The sequence below is a fragment of the Carassius carassius genome, chromosome 3 (genome assembly GCF_963082965.1).
Source record: "Carassius carassius chromosome 3, fCarCar2.1, whole genome shotgun sequence".
Lineage (NCBI taxonomy): Eukaryota > Metazoa > Chordata > Actinopteri > Cypriniformes > Cyprinidae > Carassius > Carassius carassius.
This window is the reverse complement of record NC_081757.1, coordinates 40825186-40846553: the sequence shown is the minus strand read 5'-3', so window position 1 is coordinate 40846553 and position 21368 is coordinate 40825186. Positions and strand designations below refer to the sequence as shown.

At 36.7% G+C, this 21368-nt stretch overlaps 1 protein-coding gene across 1 annotated transcript; it reads left to right on the top strand.

Moving 5' to 3' along the window:
* Positions 1-214: 214 nt before the first annotated feature.
* On the top strand, positions 215-20609 carry LOC132126980 (excitatory amino acid transporter 3-like). The gene is made up of 12 exons (XM_059538603.1): positions 215-517; positions 5884-6024; positions 9777-9869; positions 9949-10063; positions 10571-10613; positions 10695-10799; positions 10878-11062; positions 11194-11301; positions 12191-12313; positions 12880-13074; positions 13176-13310; positions 19877-20609. The coding sequence occupies exons 1-12, from the start codon at positions 418-420 to the stop codon at positions 20115-20117; spliced, it is 1584 nt and encodes a 527-aa protein (XP_059394586.1). The 5' UTR covers positions 215-417; the 3' UTR covers positions 20118-20609.
* The last annotated feature ends 759 nt before the right edge of the window (positions 20610-21368 follow it).

Genomic DNA, 21368 nt, shown 5'->3' with positions numbered 1-21368 from the left:
ACTTACACATAAAAAATAATAATAATGAAGCAAGATTTTTTTAATGTTTAACTACTGAGTGAAAGAATTCGATGTTTATATTGTAAGATAACAATATACCAGATTACGTTGCTTAGCAACATCAGCACACATGTCAGAGATACGTCGTGCTTTCTAAATGTTAATATTTTTATACCTCCTTTATAGTCCTATGAGACGAAATGACGGTAAATTATTTTACTAAATCAGAGGTCAAGTTGCAATATACGAGCGATCAAAGGTTATCAAGAAAGCCAAGAGCCTGTTTTACAGACAGCAGCAGCAGCAGATGACACCCCCTCCCATCAGCAGCAGCAGCTCACATCACTCTCCTGCGAGACTCAGCCACGGAAGCAGGATTCACTCACCTCCCGTGTAGCTACTGTGTGTCTGTCGGTCATGGATGCGCTGGGCAAGAAAGAGCGGAGAGAACGGGATGTGAAGGGCTTTTTGAAGAGGAACTGGATTCTCATAGCGACCGTCAGCGCGGTGATTCTGGGTAAGATGGGCCACATTTCTCCGCATCGCAGATCTCGCTTCGACGTTAATTATGTATCCAGTGCTGTGGTTTTATTTTCTCTGTCTGTGCTCGCTGTTAGATGGATGTGCATCGCCGCTGTGACATCATTCAGTGGCTGCTTTGACAATAAGGGCAATTCAAGTGTTTGTGTTTGTTGCACTTACATATCTGCAGGTGTGTTGATGGGTGAGTGTGATGAATGAAGGCATTGATTAGTGTGTCTGTGTGTGTGTGTGTGTGTGTGTGTGTAGATATTTTACTACTTGCACAGAGAAACGTGAGCAGACTTCCAGTATGACACAGTAAAATCTAAAAGCTAATTGAACGTGCCCATAGTTAAAGGTTAGAAAAAAAGACTGGACTCACTGGACATGTGTTGATCTTAATTTAAAGGAATAGTTCACATAAAAATAAGTAGTCGCTGATAATTTGCACCAAGATGAGTTAGTTTCTTCATCGGAGCTGATTTAGAGAAATTACATTACATCACTGGCTCACCAGCGGATGCTCTGCAGTGAATGGGTGCCGTCAGAATGAGAGTCCAGTCAGCTGATAAAAACATCACAGTAATCCACACCACTCCAGTCCATCAGTTAACATCTTGTGAAGTGAGAAGCTGCATGTAATTGCATTGTAATAAATCCATCATTAAGACTTTTTCAACTTTATCAACCATTGCATTGCTTGCTAAAATAGGAGTCCTCTGCCCATAATACAGCTTTCTCAATGCACTGTATTTAATCAATTTAATCTCAATCAGGAGATTTAAAACCGCACAGTTTAAAACCGTTCTAAACAAATATGTGTGTGGATTTTAATGTGTGAGGACAGCTACAATAATTCCTTTTAAAAAAGGCATCTTTTACTAAACGTTTGTGTTGAAAATGCTAGAAAACGTGCAAAGCAGCCAAAGATGATTGCTAGTCTCCCAGTTTGGCAATTTGGAAAGCATCTTGAAATAGATAAAACCAGCAAACCAGCTTGTGAAAACTTTAACTGTGATAAACAAAACAATTCAACATGCCATGAAACACAGTCAAATGTGATGCAAAATCCGTAATTAATAAATGAAGAAATGCAGAACACAAGTGAGAAGCTTCTGAGAACAAAGTTGAACCTTTCTGTTAAGATAATGTGCTCATCACATAGTTGTCTTAATTATTAATTATGTGCATTTGTTTTTTTTGTTGTTGTTATTTTGCATCTTGAGGCCTGTATTCACAGAATTTAATACTTTAATACAGTTTTGATGCGGCATTTGTGTAATTAAAATATATAGCTTTACAGTTACTGAGAATGCCAACTCTCCCCTATACATTTTTGTGCAGAAGTGTACAAAAAAGTCTGTATGACGACCACTTTATAATAACAAATGTGTACAGTTCTTGAAAATAAAAGCATGGTATAATCAATTGTAAATAATCATAAATGAGCAGTTATTTGCCTTGCCACAAACTGGCCTGTTTGTGAAGGCTTAGTCATCACAACATTAATGGTTTAATGCTTGGAGAAATGCTCAGAACTTATGGGCTGTCCAATTAAATCTCACTATTGCTCTATTAGGCATTTCTGATCTGATCGGTGAGGCAATTAAGCAGCAGTCATAGATTATACACTATATGTATTGATGAGAAACGTCTTGACTGCAGTGATGACGTACTATTTTATATCAAATGAATAACTTATGCAATACTGCTATCATAATATTTATAATAATATTATTTTGATTGCATTTTTATATATAAAAAAACAAATGGCAAAATTAGTGGTAAATGTTTTAAACTCTCAATCTTCTGGTTGTTTTATACTTAAAGTTAATCTTGCTATGTTAATTTTATTTAATTTTATGGATTTATATGGCCATGTTCGTGCACTGGTCAAAACACAGATTCACTTTTTGATGCCATTGTGCAGAAACCTACAATAAAACAAAAGGCAGGTCAAGCCAGTCACTCTTTCAGTGTTTTCATAACATCTTTTATTTACTCAGTCATAGGCTCCATAACCATTATGATGCTAAAATGTAATAAAGATATGTTACATTACAACAGAGACTAGATAATTGTCTGTGGTCACCTGGCTTTGGTTTAGCCTCGTTAAACATTCAAGACGTCTTCAGGAAGTGTACTCGAAACTGAGAATATCAGATATGGCATTGCATGTTAGATATACGAATAGTTGTGAAGCCATCCCTCATGAAAAATAATCACATTTTAGCATACTTAGTACAAAAATAATATACTTTAGAATAAAAGCATATAAGTGAACCGAATGAAATCTTTTCAGACACTTAACTGCAAGTTAATTTCAAGTTAGTTTACATTTATATTACATACAATTAGCTTAACTTTAGGGTGACACTTAAGTAGGACTTTTCATCTATAATTTCAGAATTACTACTACCCGAATTCCGGAAAAGTTGGGACGTTTTTTAAATTTGAATAAAATGAAAACTAAAAGACTTTCAAATCACATGAGCCAATATTTTATTCACAATAGAACATAGATAACATAGCAAATGTTTAAACTGAGAAAGTTTACAATTTTATGCACAAAACGAGCTCATTTCAATTTTGATTTCTGCTACAGGTCTCAAAATAGTTGGGACGGGGCATGTTTACCATGGTGTAGCATTTCCTTTTCTTTTCAAAACAGTTTGAAGACGTCTGGGCATTGAGGCTATGAGTTGCTGGAGTTTTGCTGTTGGAATTTGGTCCCATTCTTGCCTTATATAGATTTCCAGCTGCTGAAGAGTTTGTGGTCGTCTTTGACGTATTTTTCGTTTAATGATGCGCCAAATGTTCTCTATAGGTGAAAGATCTGGACTGCAGGCAGGCCAGGTTAGCACCCGGACTCTTCTACGACGAAGCCATGCTGTTGTTATAGCTGCAGTATGTGGTTTTGCATTGTCCTGCTGAAATAAACAAGGCCTTCCCTGAAATAGACGTTGTTTGGAGGGAATCATATGTTGCTCTAAAACCTTTATATACCTTTCAGCATTCACAGAGCCTTCCAAAACATGCAAGCTACCCATACCGTATGCACTTATGCACCCCCATACCATCAGAGATGCTGGATGCTTTGAACTGAACGCTGATAACATGCTGGAAGGTCTCCCTCCTCTTTAGCACGGAGGACACGGCGTCCGTGATTTCCAACAAGAATGTCAAATTTGGACTCGTCTGACCATAAAACACTATTCCACTTTGAAATAGTCCATTTTAAATGAGCCTTGGCCCACAGGACACGACGGCGCTTCTGGACCATGTTCACATATGGCTTCCTTTTTGCATGATAGAGCTTTAGTTGGCATCTGCTGATGGCACGGCGGATTGTGTTTACCGACAGTGGTTTCTGAAAGTATTCCTGGGCCCATTTAGTAATGTCATTGACACAATCATGCCGATGAGTGATGCAGTGTCGTCTGAGAGCCCGAAGACCACGGGCATCCAATAAAGGTCTCCGGCCTTGTCCCTTACGCACAGAGATTTCTCCAGTTTCTCTGAATCTTTTGATGATGTTATGCACTGTAGATGATGAGATTTGCAAAGCCTTTGCAATTTGACGTTGAGGAACATTGTTTTTAAAGTTTTCCACAATTTTTTTACGCAGTCTTTCAAAGATTGGAGAGCCTCTGCCCATCTTTACTTCTGAGAGACTCTGCTTCTCTAAGACAAAGCTTTTATAGCTAATCATGTTACAGACCTGATATCAATTAACTTAATTAATCACTAGATGTTCTCCCAGCTGAATCTTTTCAAAACTGCTTGCTTTTTTAGCCATTTGTTGCCCCCGTGCCAACTTTTTTGAGACCTGTAGCAGGCATTAAATTTTAAATGAGCTAATTAAGTGGATAAAAGTGTAAAATTTCTCAGTTTAAACATTTGCTACGTTATCTATGTTCTATTGTGAATAAAATATTGGCTCATGTGATTTGAAATTCCTTTAGTTTTCATTTTATTAAAATTTAAAAAACGTCCCAACTTTTCCGGAATTCGGGTTGTATTATTGTCTTTGAACATTTGGAATGATGTTGCAGTTTAATACATTTAAAAATAATTGCTTTAAATGTAATATTAAATAAACTGTTTTTAAATGTACTTTAGCATGTTAGTCAACAAAATAAGTGTACTTCTTTTAAGCGTTATTAAAACAATGATTTATAAAGTACTTTAAAGTAAAACTGTTAACTTCATTTTAATCATTACAAAGTTCAGTTTTTACAAAACTTTAAGTGGCCTTTTAATGCATTAATATTATACACCCACCTACCCACACACACACATATATATATATACAGTATATATATATATATATATATATATATATATATATATATATGTACACTAAAAATTCTTTTTGAGTAGGGATAAAAGAATGACAATAATGAAAACTGCATATCAGCACACATTTTATCTGCTCTTTGTTAAAAGTGTGCAGCATTTTGAAATTTATGCCTGATGTTATAGAAGGCCATTGGAAAAAGACACATAAATATATAAGTTATTTGCTGTATCTTCAGTGCAATCCACCAGATTTCATTAAGTGTGTTGGAAATCTTTTTAGTTTATTTGCTATAACTGACTATATGTGACCCTTGACCACAAAACCAGTCTTAAGTGTCAATTTAGAAATTTAGAAATTGAGATTCATACATCCTCTGAAAGCTGAATGAGCTTTCCATTGATGTATGGTTTGTTATGATCGGACAATATTTGGCTGAGATACAACTATTTGAAAATCTGGAATCTGAGGGTGCAAAAAAAAATCTAAGTACTGAGAAAATCGCCGTTGAAATTGTCCAAATGATGTTTTAATGTGTATTACTAATCAAAAATTAAGTTTTGATATATTTACGGTCGGAAATGTACAAAATGTCTTCATGGAACATGATCTTTACTTCATATCCTAATAATTTTTGGCATAAAAGAAAAATTGATAATTTTGTGATAAAAATGTATTTTTGGCTATTGCTACAAATATGCCCCAGAGACGTAAGGTTTTGTGCTTTGTTTTGTTTTGTTTTGTGTTTTGTCAAGGGTCACATATATCCAAATCCATCTTCATAAAAGAATGAAACAGAGATGATCCAAAATTCTAAATGTCAGTGAGATTGGAGATTTGGAAGATCTCTAACTCTTGCTGTAAAATCACTCTGAAAATCAGTGATGACACTTAGTTTTTTGTCTAGTAATTACAAATGAAGATGATCTTGAGATATTATGGGAATATTTTGCTCTGTACATTCAGACTGGCTTGTTTTGGGGATTGTGTAGATTAGGCACAATGAGGCACAATGAGTTTCTGCACTCAGTTTGATGTGCTTTCTGTCTTTCTGTCTGCAGGGATCGCGCTGGGAGTGCTGGTGAGGGACTACACCTCTCTGTCCCAGCTGGAGAAGCAGTACTTTGGCTTCCCAGGAGAAATCCTGATGAGGATGCTAAAGCTGGTCATCCTGCCTCTCATCGTCTCCAGCATGATAACAGGTATCGCTCCCTCTTCAGCCCAAATCACATCTCCATTTATGTCTCGCAGTGAAAATTCGAAGGTTGTAAATGTTGCCCTTATGTTACCATTGTCCAGGGCCCCCTTCAGGGACGAGGGTCCACCCATAAAAGATTAATCACAGCCCTGCCGGGGTCTTCTGCCTTTTTCAATCACATGGAATTTCAGAATCACCCACTAGCTATAATGAAAATATATATATATATATTTAATACTATTATATTTAAAAATCATTAAATGTGCAGCATTATAGTCATATTTATGACTTCCAAACATTTTTGTCAGCCAACCATGGTTATAGTTAAAACTACAGCATAAAAATAAACACTTTTAATTACTTGGAATAAAAGAAACATCAAAAAAAAAAAAAAAAAAAAACCTTGATTTCCGCTAGTTTCCGTTTTTCCCAAAAGGTGACATTTCTCGTTTAATTTGGTTTAAGTTGAGGTCCTAAAATAACTACAACTAAATAAACTAAAATAATGGTAAAAACTATAGAGCCATTAAGTATTACAAATGACAAAAATTCCATTAATAATATATATTATATTAACAACTTAACTACAATAGATACAACATTTTACTTTGTTATGCGATATGATTAATACCATATTTTCAAATACAGTTGTTTCATTATAAATATAGTGATTATCTCTAAGGGGGTGTTACGCCCCGTCTAGGGGTAAAGGACACAACATGAAAAGAGAAAGGAGGCAGGGATTCTTTTGAGGGTTTTTAATGGAACCAAACAAAAATACAACCATCAAAATTAATAGGGAATTTCCGTCAGGAGTTGACCAAGCCAAAATAAACAGAACTTCCTTAGTTTAAGACCTCTTTCCTAAACCCTAACCAAAATAAAATGAGTACAATATTTAAACTTAACTCACTAACCAAAAAAGATCAAAAAGGTTACAATAAACAAAATGGCGTCAAACTCCTTACTTTCTCCCAACCCTCTATATTTACAAAAATATACAAAAATCAGGCAAACAGAGTTAAAAGGAGAATCCAAATCCGTGTCAAACAAGCAATAGAGTCAAAATGTCAAACAGTTCCTACTTACAAAAATCGTTTCAAAATTCAACTAAGAGAGCAAACAGCCAAAACCCAACAACTCTCGCTCTGCTCTGGAGAAAGGAAGTGACATCAGGGCTTTTAAGGTGTGCCTAGTTTTGAATGCACCAATCCAGATGGGCCAGTCATTAGCCTGCAGGGGCCAATCAGCATCCTACCTGGACACAAACACTCGCAAAACAAAGACGCTTCTTTTTCTATAGTGTTATAATTTAACTGGTGCCGAATGAATTTCTTTGAGTGAAAGCATACAGGGTGGTCGATCCCATGATCATCCTCTTGTAGAAGGACAGCACCAGCACCGGTTCCCCTGGCATTCACTTCAAGTTTGTATGGTTTGGTGATATCTGGAGCAGCAAGGACAGGAGAACTACACAATGTTTTTAGTGAATCAAAAGCAATTTGACAATTAGGACTTCAAACAAAAGAAACATCTTTTCAAAGACTATCAGTGAGAGGCTTTGCTACATCTGAGAAATTTCACAGAAGTTTCTGTAATAACCGACCATGCCAAGAAAACCCCGGATTTATCTTTTAGATTTAGGAGAGGGGAAATCCATGATGGCACGAACTTTAGATTCCACTGGTCGAACCATTCCATAACCGACTTCCTTACCTAAATAGGTGACCTTGGCATGACAGAAATCACATTCTGTAAAGTTGAGGGTGAGATTAGCTTCTTGGAACCTAGAAAAGACTTCCTTTAGAGTCTTTAAGTGACTTTCCCTATGCATCAGAGTAACAAACAATCTCATCAAGGTTGACAGTTTTTAACATTAGACAGTACCTTAAATCGCTGGAAAGTGGCAGGAGCATTTTTCAGGCCGAAGGGAAGTACCTTGTATTGCAGGAAAACATCTGGAGTAGCCAAAGCGGAGATTTCTGAAGCACGATCAGTGAGTGGCACCTCCCAATGCCCTTTTAGTGAATCTAGCCTTGTCAAAACTCAATTATCTATTCTAGGAAGAGGGAACAAGTCTGATTTAGTCAACCGATTAACTTTTCGGTAATCTGTGCAGAAGCGTGACGTTCCTTCTGGTTTAGGAACTAGAAGGCATGGGGAACACCTGGGACTTGAAATTGGCACAGTCAAGCCATGCTCAATCAAGTACTGCGTTTCCTTCTGCATGATCTCACGCTTTATTGGATTAATACGATAAGCATTTTGCTTAACAGGACAGTGATCACCAACATCAATATTGTGCTCCGACACATTTGTTACAGTGGGCACATCAGAAAACAGAGAAGGATACTTTTCAATCAACTGCATTATTTCCTTTTGAGATGAACTAGATAAGTGAGAGAGTTTTGAACTGATTACCACAAGGGTTTCAGAATTTTTCAGAAAAATGTCAGACAAACAGGCACTTCCAATTCGTAGATCTACACTTGGTGAATAGTCGGAGGAGATTGCACTCACAGATACAATAATAGGAAGTTGAACTGTGCATTCAGGCTTAAGATGAGAAACATACATCAGGGCTTTAAGGTGTGCCTATTTTTGAATGCACCAATCCAGATGGGCCAGTCATTAGCCTGCAGGGGCCAATCAGCATCCTACCTGGACACAAACACTCGCAAAACAAAAGAAAGACAGAAACGAGAAAATGCTAAACAAAGGGTTGTAACAGGTGGACAACCAACTTAATATAACTGATTATTATTTACCACCTGAATCTAACCATGGCATGTCAACAACTGGAAAAGTCTGCCAGCTATTTATTATCATGGTGATTATTGTATCATTAGTCGAATCTATTGTGCTATTTACCCCAATTACCATAATTTCTAATTCTTCTGTTACTGAAGATCTGTTGCTTTACTTACCTTAAATAAAACTGAAAAACGTTAACAATCCGTTTGTCTCAAAACTTTTGCTACATAAAGCTACAACAGTTTAAAGAACATGCAATATTACATTAAATTAGTTCTGCATTGCTGTTTGCGATCAGACAAGGAGCAGCCAAATTGTTAAGTGCAAAGTCAAGGTGCTGAGGTGCATTCTGTGCCGTAGTGTTTTATAATAGTACACAGTAAAATTCAAACCCCACTGTGCTACAGTATTTTCCTATATAGATTTTAAGTTAATATTTCAATAATTGAACAAACCATTCACTTTCACAGTTCTTTGATGTTGGTCAATGGTTACATTCAGGTGGAAACTCATCATCTTTTATCTTTTTTAGTAAGTGGTTTATTTTAATTGTTTTTATTTCGAAAATTAAATTTGACATTTTGTGATTTAATTAATTAACTCTTGTTTAGGAAACACTGGCATTGTATAGCCACATGTTTTATTGCTGAAATATGTACAGTATACAGATCTGTTGTGTTTTGGACACCATCTTTATCATTTCTGGGCATAAAGGCAGTAAAATTCTTACTGTAATCATTGAAGATCAGCAATAATGATTTCATTTTGATTACATACTGTTATAATGGCAATATACACACGTCACAGTCATACGTGCAGCTTTGGCAGATCCAGTGCTTGATTACTGGATTAAAATGGCCCAGTTTGGAGAGCAACTGTAGCTACAGAGCTTTTTTGTTGCATTTAACCCATTTGCATTGGTTAACATTCTTTGTTGGCATTGTCAAGTGTGTTCTTTGGAGAATGCATGAGTAGTATTAACTCCAGGTCTTGTTTGTGAAGGAGTGGCAGCGCTGGACTCTGAGGTGTCTGGAAGGATTGGTCTTCGTGCGGTGGTTTATTACCTCTCCACTACCATCATTGCTGTCATTCTTGGTGAGTCACGTAAACATGACATCAATAAACTTTAAAGACATAAATTGTGATTGTTTAACAATGATGTTGTGCTTAAAAGGAATCGTTCTTGTGACGACGATTAAACCCGGGGTGTCTCAGAGTGCTGATAATATCGAGAGAGCAGGAAGCACTCCGAATGTGTCCACCGTTGACACCTTACTGGACCTGGTTAGGTAAAAAACACACCAATTTAAGGATGTTTTTATAGTCCAATGACCTCATACAGTATGTCAAAAGATCAAGGGTATGTTGGTTTCTAAGTTCATGACCCCTTTAAGGAATACTTAAATAACAAATTTGTGCAATGACATGACCATTTTAGGTATGGCTTATATGCACAGATAACAATATAATGTAATGTAATATAATTTATTAATTTGGTTACACTTTAGTTTGGGGAGCAGTTCTCACTATTAACTATGATTTTTGCATCAATAAAATCCCTATTAATAGTTAGTTAGGAACTTTAGGTATAGGGTAGAGTAAAGGATCTAAAATATGGTCTTGCAGACCCATAATATGTGCTTAATAAGTGCTAATAAACAGAGAGTATGCTAATAATATGCATGCTGGTGAGCAACTAGTTAATAGTTAGAATTGGTCTCGAATCTAAAATGTTACCAATAATATGATCATGAATCTCTTTAACCGAGTGGTTTGTTTATCTCATATCTTCATAGGAACATGTTTCCTGAAAATCTTGTGCAAGCCTGTTTTCAGCAGGTAAAATATACAGTTTATACAACTTGTATTAAGTCATGCAAATATACTATTTAGTTTAAATAAACATCATTTGTGTTTTAGTATAAGACGCAGCGCAAAGAGATTGAACCATCGAAAACCAACATAAGTACAAGTAACACGACTACATTTCCACCGTTCACCACCATTATTTCAACAGTTGCACAGGTGAGAGAAAAATAAAGAGCAAATAAATGGTAAAGATGGAGAATGTACATATTGATTTTTGGCTTCTTTTTGTTGTAGAATTTGACCAAAGACTACAAGATCGTAGGCTCATATTCAGATGGCATTAATGTTCTCGGTCTGATCGTATTCTGTGTGACGTTCGGTCTGGTCATCGGCAAGATGGGAGAAAGGGGCCGGATCCTGCTGGAGTTCTTCGATGCTCTCAATGAGGCCACCATGAGACTCGTTCAGATTATTATGTGGTTAGTTCTGAATGATAAATTCATTTGTCAATTCACAAAGTTCATGACAAAACATGGAAGATACATCAGCCAGTAAATAATGTGTTTCTTGGAATATATTGATTATAAATGTAATGTATTTTCTCTGGCAGTTACATGCCTGTTGGCATCTTGTTCCTGATCGCTGCCAAGATCATGGAGGTGGACGACTGGGAGATCTTCAGGAAGATGGGCCTGTACATGGTGACGGTGCTCAGCGGGTGAACACGCTTCTTTAATGCTCCCTTGTTGATTAGCAGAGGAGCAGATTTACTGTCGGCTCTGTTCACTCACAGATAAGAGCCATGGACATTTAAAACTGCTCCAGCTGCAGTTGTGCTTATTATACATTTCATAAACTCCACACTTCCACTAATCTGAGTGATAAAGGTGATGGAGCATCAGATTCTGTAGCTGCAGTTAAACAAATGCCATCTGCACTCGTGTGGAATGAACTGAACACACACTGCTGAGTCAGACAGAATACAGTGTAGCTCTTACGAATAGAGAGGATATAAATCCAAGTGTCCTTGGTAAAAATAGAGGATGCCTTTTAAAGCAGTGGTTCTCAACCCTCAGTCTCAACCCTCTCAACTTACAGTTCAAGTATGATATATTTAGTACTTTCATGGTTAATAAGTTAAATAAATTTAAATATATTTGTGACCCTGGAGCACAAAACCAGTCATAAGTAGCTGGGGTATATTTGTAGCAATAGCCAACAATACATTGTAATTTTTAAAATGAAGTTTTCTCAGCTTTTTGTTCAAAATTATACTTTTTTTATGAAACTTGCAGATTTTCGAGAGTGGATAAAAAAAGAATGCAATGAACTAGAATATTTTTTGTTTGTTTTTGGTTTAAAAGGAGAGGCTCTGTTTTTTCTTTTGATTTATTGCATGTTCAGATATTCATACGACATTCTGGAGCTGTGAGATGATCAAAAATGCTGGCAATGGCTCGCAACTTAAAAAAAATTAAATAGTGAAGAAAGAGTTTAATAACACCAAACAGCTTTTTAGGTCCACTGAAAATAAAGCAATTTTTTACAAATATAATTGTTATTCTATTCTAATGTTCATTGCTTTAAAATATGTTTTCCTTTCACAGACTAGCCATTCATTCCATCATATTCCTCCCCCTGATTTACTTCGTGTTTGTGAGGAAGAATCCGTTCACCTTCTCTCTGGGAATGGCACAGGCTTTACTAACAGCTCTCATGATTTCCTCAAGGTGAGTCGATGAATATTTTAGCACCGGTATATTGACTAAAGACTAAAAGATGTACTTAGTGAGTCGAAAAGCTTCAGCCAGTTTGCATGTAATATAAATGTAAAATCTAATACATTTACAAGTGTTTTTTTTTTAAATATGCTTAAGTGTACCTCTGATCCTTAAAATAATATTTTATATATCAAACTTTTTTTATTACAACTAAGAAAATGTGAACTTTTTTAAAAAACAATTAAAAGAGAAAATATTTCGTTTTTTGATGCAATAAATTCAGACATTTTAGATGGGACATTAGTGTGCCAATACATTCTGCACAAGCAAAAGACACATTTTCTCTTTTAAATGCTATGAATAATTCATAAAAAAAAATAATAATCTGAGAAGCAGCCTTTGGTTTTGTTTTTTGATCATTATTTTGAACTTTTTATAGCAAGGCTGCTCAGCCCTGCTCCTGAACACCTGTTATTCCAGTTTTTAATGTTTTATGTGGACAGAGACTTTTTAAAATCAGTTTAAAATGTAAAAAAATTGCTATTATGCAATAACAAGAGTCTTTAATGTATCAGCTCAGCCACTCTGCCGGTCACGTTTCGATGCGCAGAGGAAAACAACAGGATCGACAAGAGAATCACTCGCTTCGTTCTTCCAGTTGGTGCGACTATCAACATGGACGGCACTGCACTGTATGAAGCTGTTGCTTCGATATTCATAGCTCAGCTGAACAACTACGACCTGGACGCTGGCCAGATTGTTACCATTAGGTAAGTGGGATATAAGCCAATTGGTGTGATATAATAGAGTTAAGTGGCTTCATGAAGGACAAAGGCCTGAGTGATACTTTTTTTAAACGTTCATTCCACAGTATCACGGCAACAGTCGCCAGCATTGGTGCAGCAGGAGTTCCAAATGCTGGACTGGTAACCATGGTGATAGTGCTCACAGCAGTGGGCCTTCCTGCCAATGATGTGACCCTCATCATCGCTGTCGATTGGCTGCTGTAAGTATCTGGTTTCCATGACCAAAATGTCAGGTGTAATTAATGTGCCAACCCATATCAACCAGGTTCCCACTTCAAAAACCCAGTAGGATCTTTCCATTGGCTTTTGGATTGTTGCTGAAAATAAACTCCAACAAAATGAACACAATTGAATTTTTATGTTAAATACAATTGGCAGAAGTATAAAGCTAAACGAAGGCTACAGATGAACTAAACCAGTCACATGACTTCAGTGTCACCACCATTAAGTTTCTGACAATCCTTCATTTTTTTTTTGGTTTTGTTTTTTCCTAAAAGTTTAAGTTAGAATAGTTTGCACCTATTAAGTATTTTACCTGTTTATTGTGATGACGTTTAACATTGTCCCATTTAACCGTTCATTAGTAACTGCCTTTTTCAATGTTTTAAATTTTTTTTTATATATTATATTTTATTTTACTCGGGTATTACTGGTGTATTTTATGCCGTAGAATGATATGTGAAAACACACTGAGCCAGTTTTCACCATAGACCTTAATTGGAACCAGAAGTGCTAAAATGCTAAGTAGTTTCTGGGTTTTGGCTTACAAAAATACATAATTCCTGCAGCAGCCTATCGGTTCATTCAAATCATCCTGGAAAGTTTGTATTTACGATTTGAAAAGTTGTTATTACAAAATCAGATGTGTTTAAATTACTTTGGTTAGGGCAAGATGGCGAAGTACTCTTTACTACAAAAAGTTCAAGATTTTTAACTCATCATCTAGAAAAAAAAGATGAATAATGAATGCACAAAGGGAGTGTTTTTGCTTTATGTTTTTATTCAATTTATGAAGGTGCTAAAAATCGAATCGCTATATATTCTATCATTATGGTACAAAACTGTCATATTTTGTTTATGCCACTTTGCTTTTTTTTTTAGTTTAAATGGAAAAATTATTATAATTCACAGTCACTGTATACATTGTGCCATATTTTTTTACTGACATGCCCCCAACTCGCAAACTCAGGGCTGAAAGAAATGGTGCATTCAAGTCATGTCGTAAAAATTTCATTTATGTGTTTAACGCACATGAATGTCACTGCAAAATCGTAATTACAAGTGGAAAACTCTGAACTTTCATTAAAGGGTTAGTTCACAGAAAAATTAAAATTATGTCAATAATAACTCACCCTCATGTTGTTTCGAACCAGTGAGACCTCTGTTCATCTTCGGGACACAGTTTAAGATATTTTAGATTTAGTCCGAGAGCTCTGTCCCTCCATTGAAACTGTGTGTACGGTCTACTGTCCATGTCCAGAAAGGTAAGAAAAACATCATCAAAGTAGTCCATGTGACATCAGAGGGTCAGTTAGAATTTTTTGAAGCATCGAAAATACATTTTGGTCCAAAAATATCAAAAACTAATATCAAAAACTACTTTATTCAGCATTGTCTTCTCTTCCGTGTCTGTTGTGAGAGAGTTCAAAATAAAGCAGTGTGTGATATCCGGTTCGCGAACGAATCATTCGATGTAACCGGATCTTCTTGAACCAGTTCACCAAATCGAACTGAATCGTTTTAAATGGTTCTCGTCTCCAATAAGCATTAATCCACAAATGACTTAAGCTGTTAACTTTTTTAATGTGGCTGACGCTCCCTCTAAGTTCAAACAAACCAATATCCCGGAGTAATTCATTTACTCAAACAGTACACCGACTGAACTGCTGTGAAGAGAGAACTGAAGACGAACACCGAGCCGAGCCAGATAATGAATGAAAGATTGACTCTTTCACGACTCAAGAACTGGTTGTATCGGTTTTCGGATCACTAGTAGTGATTGGATGTTCGGTTCTTTTCCGCGAACCGATTCTTCCGGACAGTTCGATTCAATAAACCGGTTGAAGAAAATGGTTCACCGGTTCTTTTGTGCTTGAAGTAATGGCATCATTGGCGAAGATTGACCTTCATTTAAGCCTTCAGTTTACCCGCGCTCATAACATTAGCACAGAATCAGTTCAGAATCAATCACCAAAAGAATCAGTTCGGTTCAGACGCTCTGTGTGTTGGTCTGCTTCACGCTGAATCACACATGCGCAGTATCGGCAATATACACACTTGGCAATATATTGCCAAGGGCAATATATCAGCCAATATTAGAAAAAATTACACATATCGGTCGACCAATAATTATTTTTAACTTATACAGTCTGACGATAAGTCTTTCTATTTGGCTGATGCATTTATTTTGATGGAGCGACAGACTTTTTACTTTAATAAAAAGTTAAACATACTTTTTAACGTACTATTAAATTACTAATAAATTATGTTTAATTGATTTTTAATCCATTTTCAATTTATTTCAAATTTCTTTATCATATCTGCTTTATATTGGCCATCGGCCACCCTGCTTTACAAAATATCAGCATCGGCTGTCAAAAAAAACAATATTGGTCGACCACTAAAAAAAAATTAATTGATCTAAGCATGTAAGAAATATGATAATATTGTACAATTATGAGAGAACACATGTAGAAAAACTTACTGTTGCACATTCTTTATTCATCATTTTGTTTAGGGTTTTTATTTTTATTTATTTTTTAGTATAAAAGGTACATTTGCATCTTATGGAAGCCCATTTCTGTCATGGAATAAAAAAATAAATAAAAAAGTAAATTTTATTTTATATTTTATTTAATAATTTTGACTTTTTTCCTGCAGTTCTGAGATGTAAACTCAGAAATCTGACAAACAATGTCGGAATAGTGAAATGTAAACTGCAATTGTATAATTTGATATAAAATGAGATAGTTATAACTCACAATTGCGACATAAAATTAAAATTTTGGGAAGAAATTTAGTAATTGTGAAATAAAAATGTATGGTTGCTTTTTATTTTTATAATAATAATTCTTTATATAATTTAGTAATTAATTTTTACGGAGCCCCTCTGGTCCCACTTTGTCAAAAAAATAATTATAACTATCTTGTGGCCTCAAGATACTATCTTGTGGCCTCAATAAGTAACTTGTGGCCTCAACATAGTGAAGTGTCTGACACATGGACCCTTTGTTATTAAACTGGACCCTGTACTGTAGTGCAATGCAATACTTCACATTCTGTGCAATATTATCTGTTTTAATATTCATTGTAATATAGTTTGCTGCTGTTCTGCTTCTATTTATTTACTAGTACTGTTCATCACAATCAATTAAATTCTGTTAATACAGTAATATAAATCTGGTATGCTGCATATCCATAGTCCTTTATAATTCTTCTTAATATTTTATAGCATATGTTTCTGAGTTAAACAAAACCAAGTAATTGCAATGATACATATTACAACACTCGGTTAATCTTTGTAACGTAAATCTCCTCAGATGACATAGACGCCTAACAACTTTGTTGTTGTGATTAACGTAAACACGCAATTCATACTTTGCAGTCACGTGACTACCATGGATACCTGGCGGGCAACAAACGCAGACAAAATGCATCCAAGTGTGCATCCAATCGCACAACAACTATCTGGCATGCAGGCGACAATTGTTTACACCTCAAAACACCAACTTTTGTATATTAAAACTGGCAACGTCCTGGCAAGATCCTATTAATTCATACTTTGCATGTGATGTCACAAGTACTGGCTGGGAAATACCAGGAAATACACATAAATACATACAGCCAGACGGAGGTACCGTGACCTACAGTAAGCCTAGAATGCCCTCTGCTGACGTTTTATCGTAGGCTACACGAACATGCTTTTCCAAAATGTGAAACACTTCAATAATTAATGAACCAGTCTGCACGCTACTATAGGCTAACTTAAAATCAGAATCAGAAATACTTTATTGATCTTTATTGATATTGATAACCCGGGGGACAATTCTTGTGTCACAGTTGATGTGCACATCAAGACATTTAAAGGAATATAAATAATAATAGAAGTTGGTAAATAAACAAGTAGCCTATATACATGTAAAAAGTATAAATATATACTATAAAATATGAAGAAGAATTATAAAGGACTATGGATATGCAGCCTACAAGATTTACATTACTGTATTGAATTGATTGTGATGAACAGTACTAGTAAATAAAAAGAAGCAGAACTGCAGCAAACTATATTACTCTCAATATTAAAACAAAGAATATTGCACAGAATGTGAAGTATTACATTTCACTACAGTACAGGGTCCAGTTTAATAACAAAGGGTCCATGTGTCAGACACTTCACTATCTTGAGGCCACGAGTTACTTATCTTGAGGCCATGAGATAGTATCTTGAGGCCATGAGATAGTATCTTGAGGCAACGAGTTACTTATCTTGAGGCCACGAGTTACTTATCTTGAGGCCACGAGTTAGTATCTTGAGGCCACGAGTTAGTATCTTGAGGCCACGAGTTACTTATCTTGAGGCCACGAGTTACTTATCTTGACGCGACAAGTTACTTATCTTGAGGCCACGAGTTAGTATCTTGAGGCCACGAGTAAGTATCTTGAGGTCACGAGTTACTTATCTTGAGGCCACGAGTTACTTATCTTGAGGCCACGAGTTAGTATCTTGAGGCCACGAGTTAGTATCTTGAGGCCATGAGTTACTAATCTTGAGGCCACGAGTTAGTATCTTGAGGCCACGAGTTAGTATCTTGAGGCCATGAGTTACTAATCTTGAGGCGACAAGTTACTTATCTTGAGGCCACGAGTTAATATCTTGAGGCCACGAGTAAGTATCTTGAGGTCACGAGTTACTTATCTTGAGGCCACGAGTTACTTATCTTGAGGCCACGAGTTAGTATCTTGAGGCCACGAGTTAGTATCTTGAGGCCACGAGTTACTTATCTTGAGGCCACGAGTTACTTATCTTGAGGCGACAAGTTACTTATCTTGAGGCCACGAGTTAGTATCTTGAGGCCACGAGTTAGTATCTTGAGGTCACGAGTTACTTATCTTGAGGCCACAAGTTAGTATCTTGAGGCCACGAGTAAGTATCTTGAGGTCACGAGTTACTTATCTTGAGGCCACGAGTTAGTATCTTGAGGCCACGAGTTACTTATCTTGAGGCCACGAGTTAGTATCTTGAGGCCACGAGTTACTTATCTTGAGGCCATGAGTTAGTATCTTGAGGCCACGAGTTAGTATCTTGAGGCCACGAGTAAGTATCTTGAAGCCACAAGTAACTTATCTTGAGGCCACGAGTAAGTATCTTGAGGCCACGAGTTACTTATCTTGTGGCCACGAGTTACTTATCTTGAGGCCACGAGTTAGTATCTTGAGGCCACAAGTTAGTATCTTGAGGCCACAAGTTAGTATCTTGAGGCAACGAGTTACTATCTTGAGGCAACGAGTTAGTATCTTGAGGCCACGAGTTACTATCTTGAGGCCACGAGTAAGTATCTTGAGGTCACGAGTTACTTATCTTGAGGCCACGAGTTAGTATCTTGAGGCCACGAGTTACTTATCTTGAGGCCACGAGTTAGTATCTTGAGGCCACGAGTTACTTATCTTGAGGCCATGAGTTAGTATCTTGAGGCCACGAGTTAGTATCTTGAGGCCACGAGTAAGTATCTTGAAGCCACAAGTAACTTATCTTGAGGCCACGAGTAAGTATCTTGAGGCCACGAGTTACTTATCTTGTGGCCACGAGTTACTTATCTTGAGGCCACGAGTTAGTATCTTGAGGCCACAAGTTAGTATCTTGAGGCCACGAGTTACTATCTTGAGGCAACGAGTTAGTATCTTGAGGCCACGAGTAAGTATCTTGAAGCCACAAGTAACTTATCTTGAGGCCACGAGTAAGTATCTTGAGGCCACGAGTTACTTATCTTGTGGCCACGAGTTACTTATCTTGAGGCCACGAGTTAGTATCTTGAGGCCACAAGTTAGTATCTTGAGGCCACGAGTTACTATCTTGAGGCAACGAGTTAGTATCTTGAGGCCACGAGTTACTATCTTGAGGCCACGACTTACTATCTTGAGGCCACGACTTACTATCTTGAGGCCACGAGTTACTATCTTGAGGCAACGAGTTAGTATCTTGATGCCACGACTTAGTATCTTGAGGCCACGACTTACTATCTTGAGGCCACGAGTTACTATCTTGAGGCAACGAGCTAGTATCTTGATGCCTCGACTTAGTATCTTGAGGCCACGAGTTACTATCTTGAGGCCACAAGATAGTTATAATTTTTTTTGACAAGGTGGGACCAGAGGGGCTCCGTAAAAATTTATCACAAAGTAATCGCAAATTTTTATCTCACAATTGCTACTTTTCTTGCCAACATTTTGAATTTTTCTTGCAGTCGGGAGTTTAAAACTCACATAACATCTCACAATTCTGACATTATAGCTTGCAATTCTGACTTTATATCTGGCAATTTAAAAAATGCGAGTTCTCAGAAGTGAAAAAAAAAATCGGAATTGGCTTTTTTATTATGTGACGGAAACAAGCCTCAATCTCGCTCTGACCAAATGACTTCAACACACCTGACAAAGTAAATATGACTTCCTAACTCATAAATATAAACTTCCTAGGCTGCAGCCCTTGCAGACTGAAGTGTTGACTGCTATAGTTTAAAGTTTACATAGATTTTTCCTATTAAACCAGAGATCGTTTCCGTACCATGATCAACGTGCTGGGAGATGCCTATGGCGCTGGAATAGTCCAGAAGCTGTCAAAGCGAGAACTAGAGAGGATGGACCTGACTTCAGACGTGGACGCAGTCAACCCCTTCGCCCTGGAGACCACGATGGATGACGATGAGTGCGAGAAGAAATCTTACGTCAACGGTGGATTCACTATCGACAAAAGCGACGCTATTTCTTTCACTGAGACCTCGCAGTTCTAGAGGCGCACGGTGCTGGCTGCTGAACATGTGACGGCGTAAAAAGGAGTTCAGAGAGGTAGGAGACATTCATAAAACCAGTGCCATGATTAGGACGGAAAGTCATTAGAGAGGACATGATTGAGCGCCGACATTAGCAATACCACCTTCTTCCTTTATTTTCCCAACCATGCTCTTGAACTTACGTGTGCACTAGACTGAGAGAAAACTGTGCTTCCATAGTTCATTAACATGTTGCCATGAATTATGCAAATTGCTGTTTTCTTTTCATTAACGACGGTTGTTTCCTTTGGTTTTGTACTAACGAATAGCTTTTTAGCAGTAGCCGATTTTCGTATTTGTGTGTTTGAGAAGGAGCTCTGTGCAATATCGTGCATTGGCAGATTAGTGTAACGTATGCATGTTGCTAACTAGCCAATGTTGTTATACTCAGAAAACGCTGATTTTAAGGTTATCGAATTCCGCTTTCGAACATTTTCTCCGCAAATTATGTTCACTTTTCACATCCAGTAATGTTGCCAATCTGTATTTGCACTTGCTATCGAAAGCCAAATGTTTATGAGCTTTGCGTGTATTTCATTTCAGGTTTGTGCCAAATTGAATGTGTTGATATGAAGGGGGACATTTTTATTCAAACGTTGCATGATAAGGACTTGATATGGGGTACAGAAATGGTCTTTGGAATAAAAAAATGAGATCCTTTGTACACAATTATTTTGTCATGATACTAAAGGTGGCAAGCCTTAATAGTTTCTTCAGCAAGCCACTAATTAATTATTTTTCTTCTTTTGTTGTTGAATCAGAGCTATTCTGGAGAATATTTTGAAAAGACCATACAGATGATGTTGTCAGTGCCAAATTTCTGCCATTGAGCCAGTTTGAATTTTATTTTACAGTATTTCATTTCTTTATACTTTGGGTTACATCAGAAATGAGAGAAAATTGTCAATGTGAAGCATTAATGGTCGGCGGTTCTGAAACTGAATAAACACTGTAAAGCACACCATTGTACAACTGTAATATACAGTACAGTAGTCAAATTATTCACACTGTATGATTCAGCGAGTACTGTAAGTGTATCCACAAAATAATAAAGACAAAGATGTCAACACCTGAAAAAAATCCCTGAATTGACTTTTTTCCATTTATTTTTTAACTTAAAAAATTCTTCACTTTCACTTAGATAGACAGATAGATAGATAGACAGACAGACAGAGAGACAGATAGATAGAGAAATGTTCTTCATTTAATACT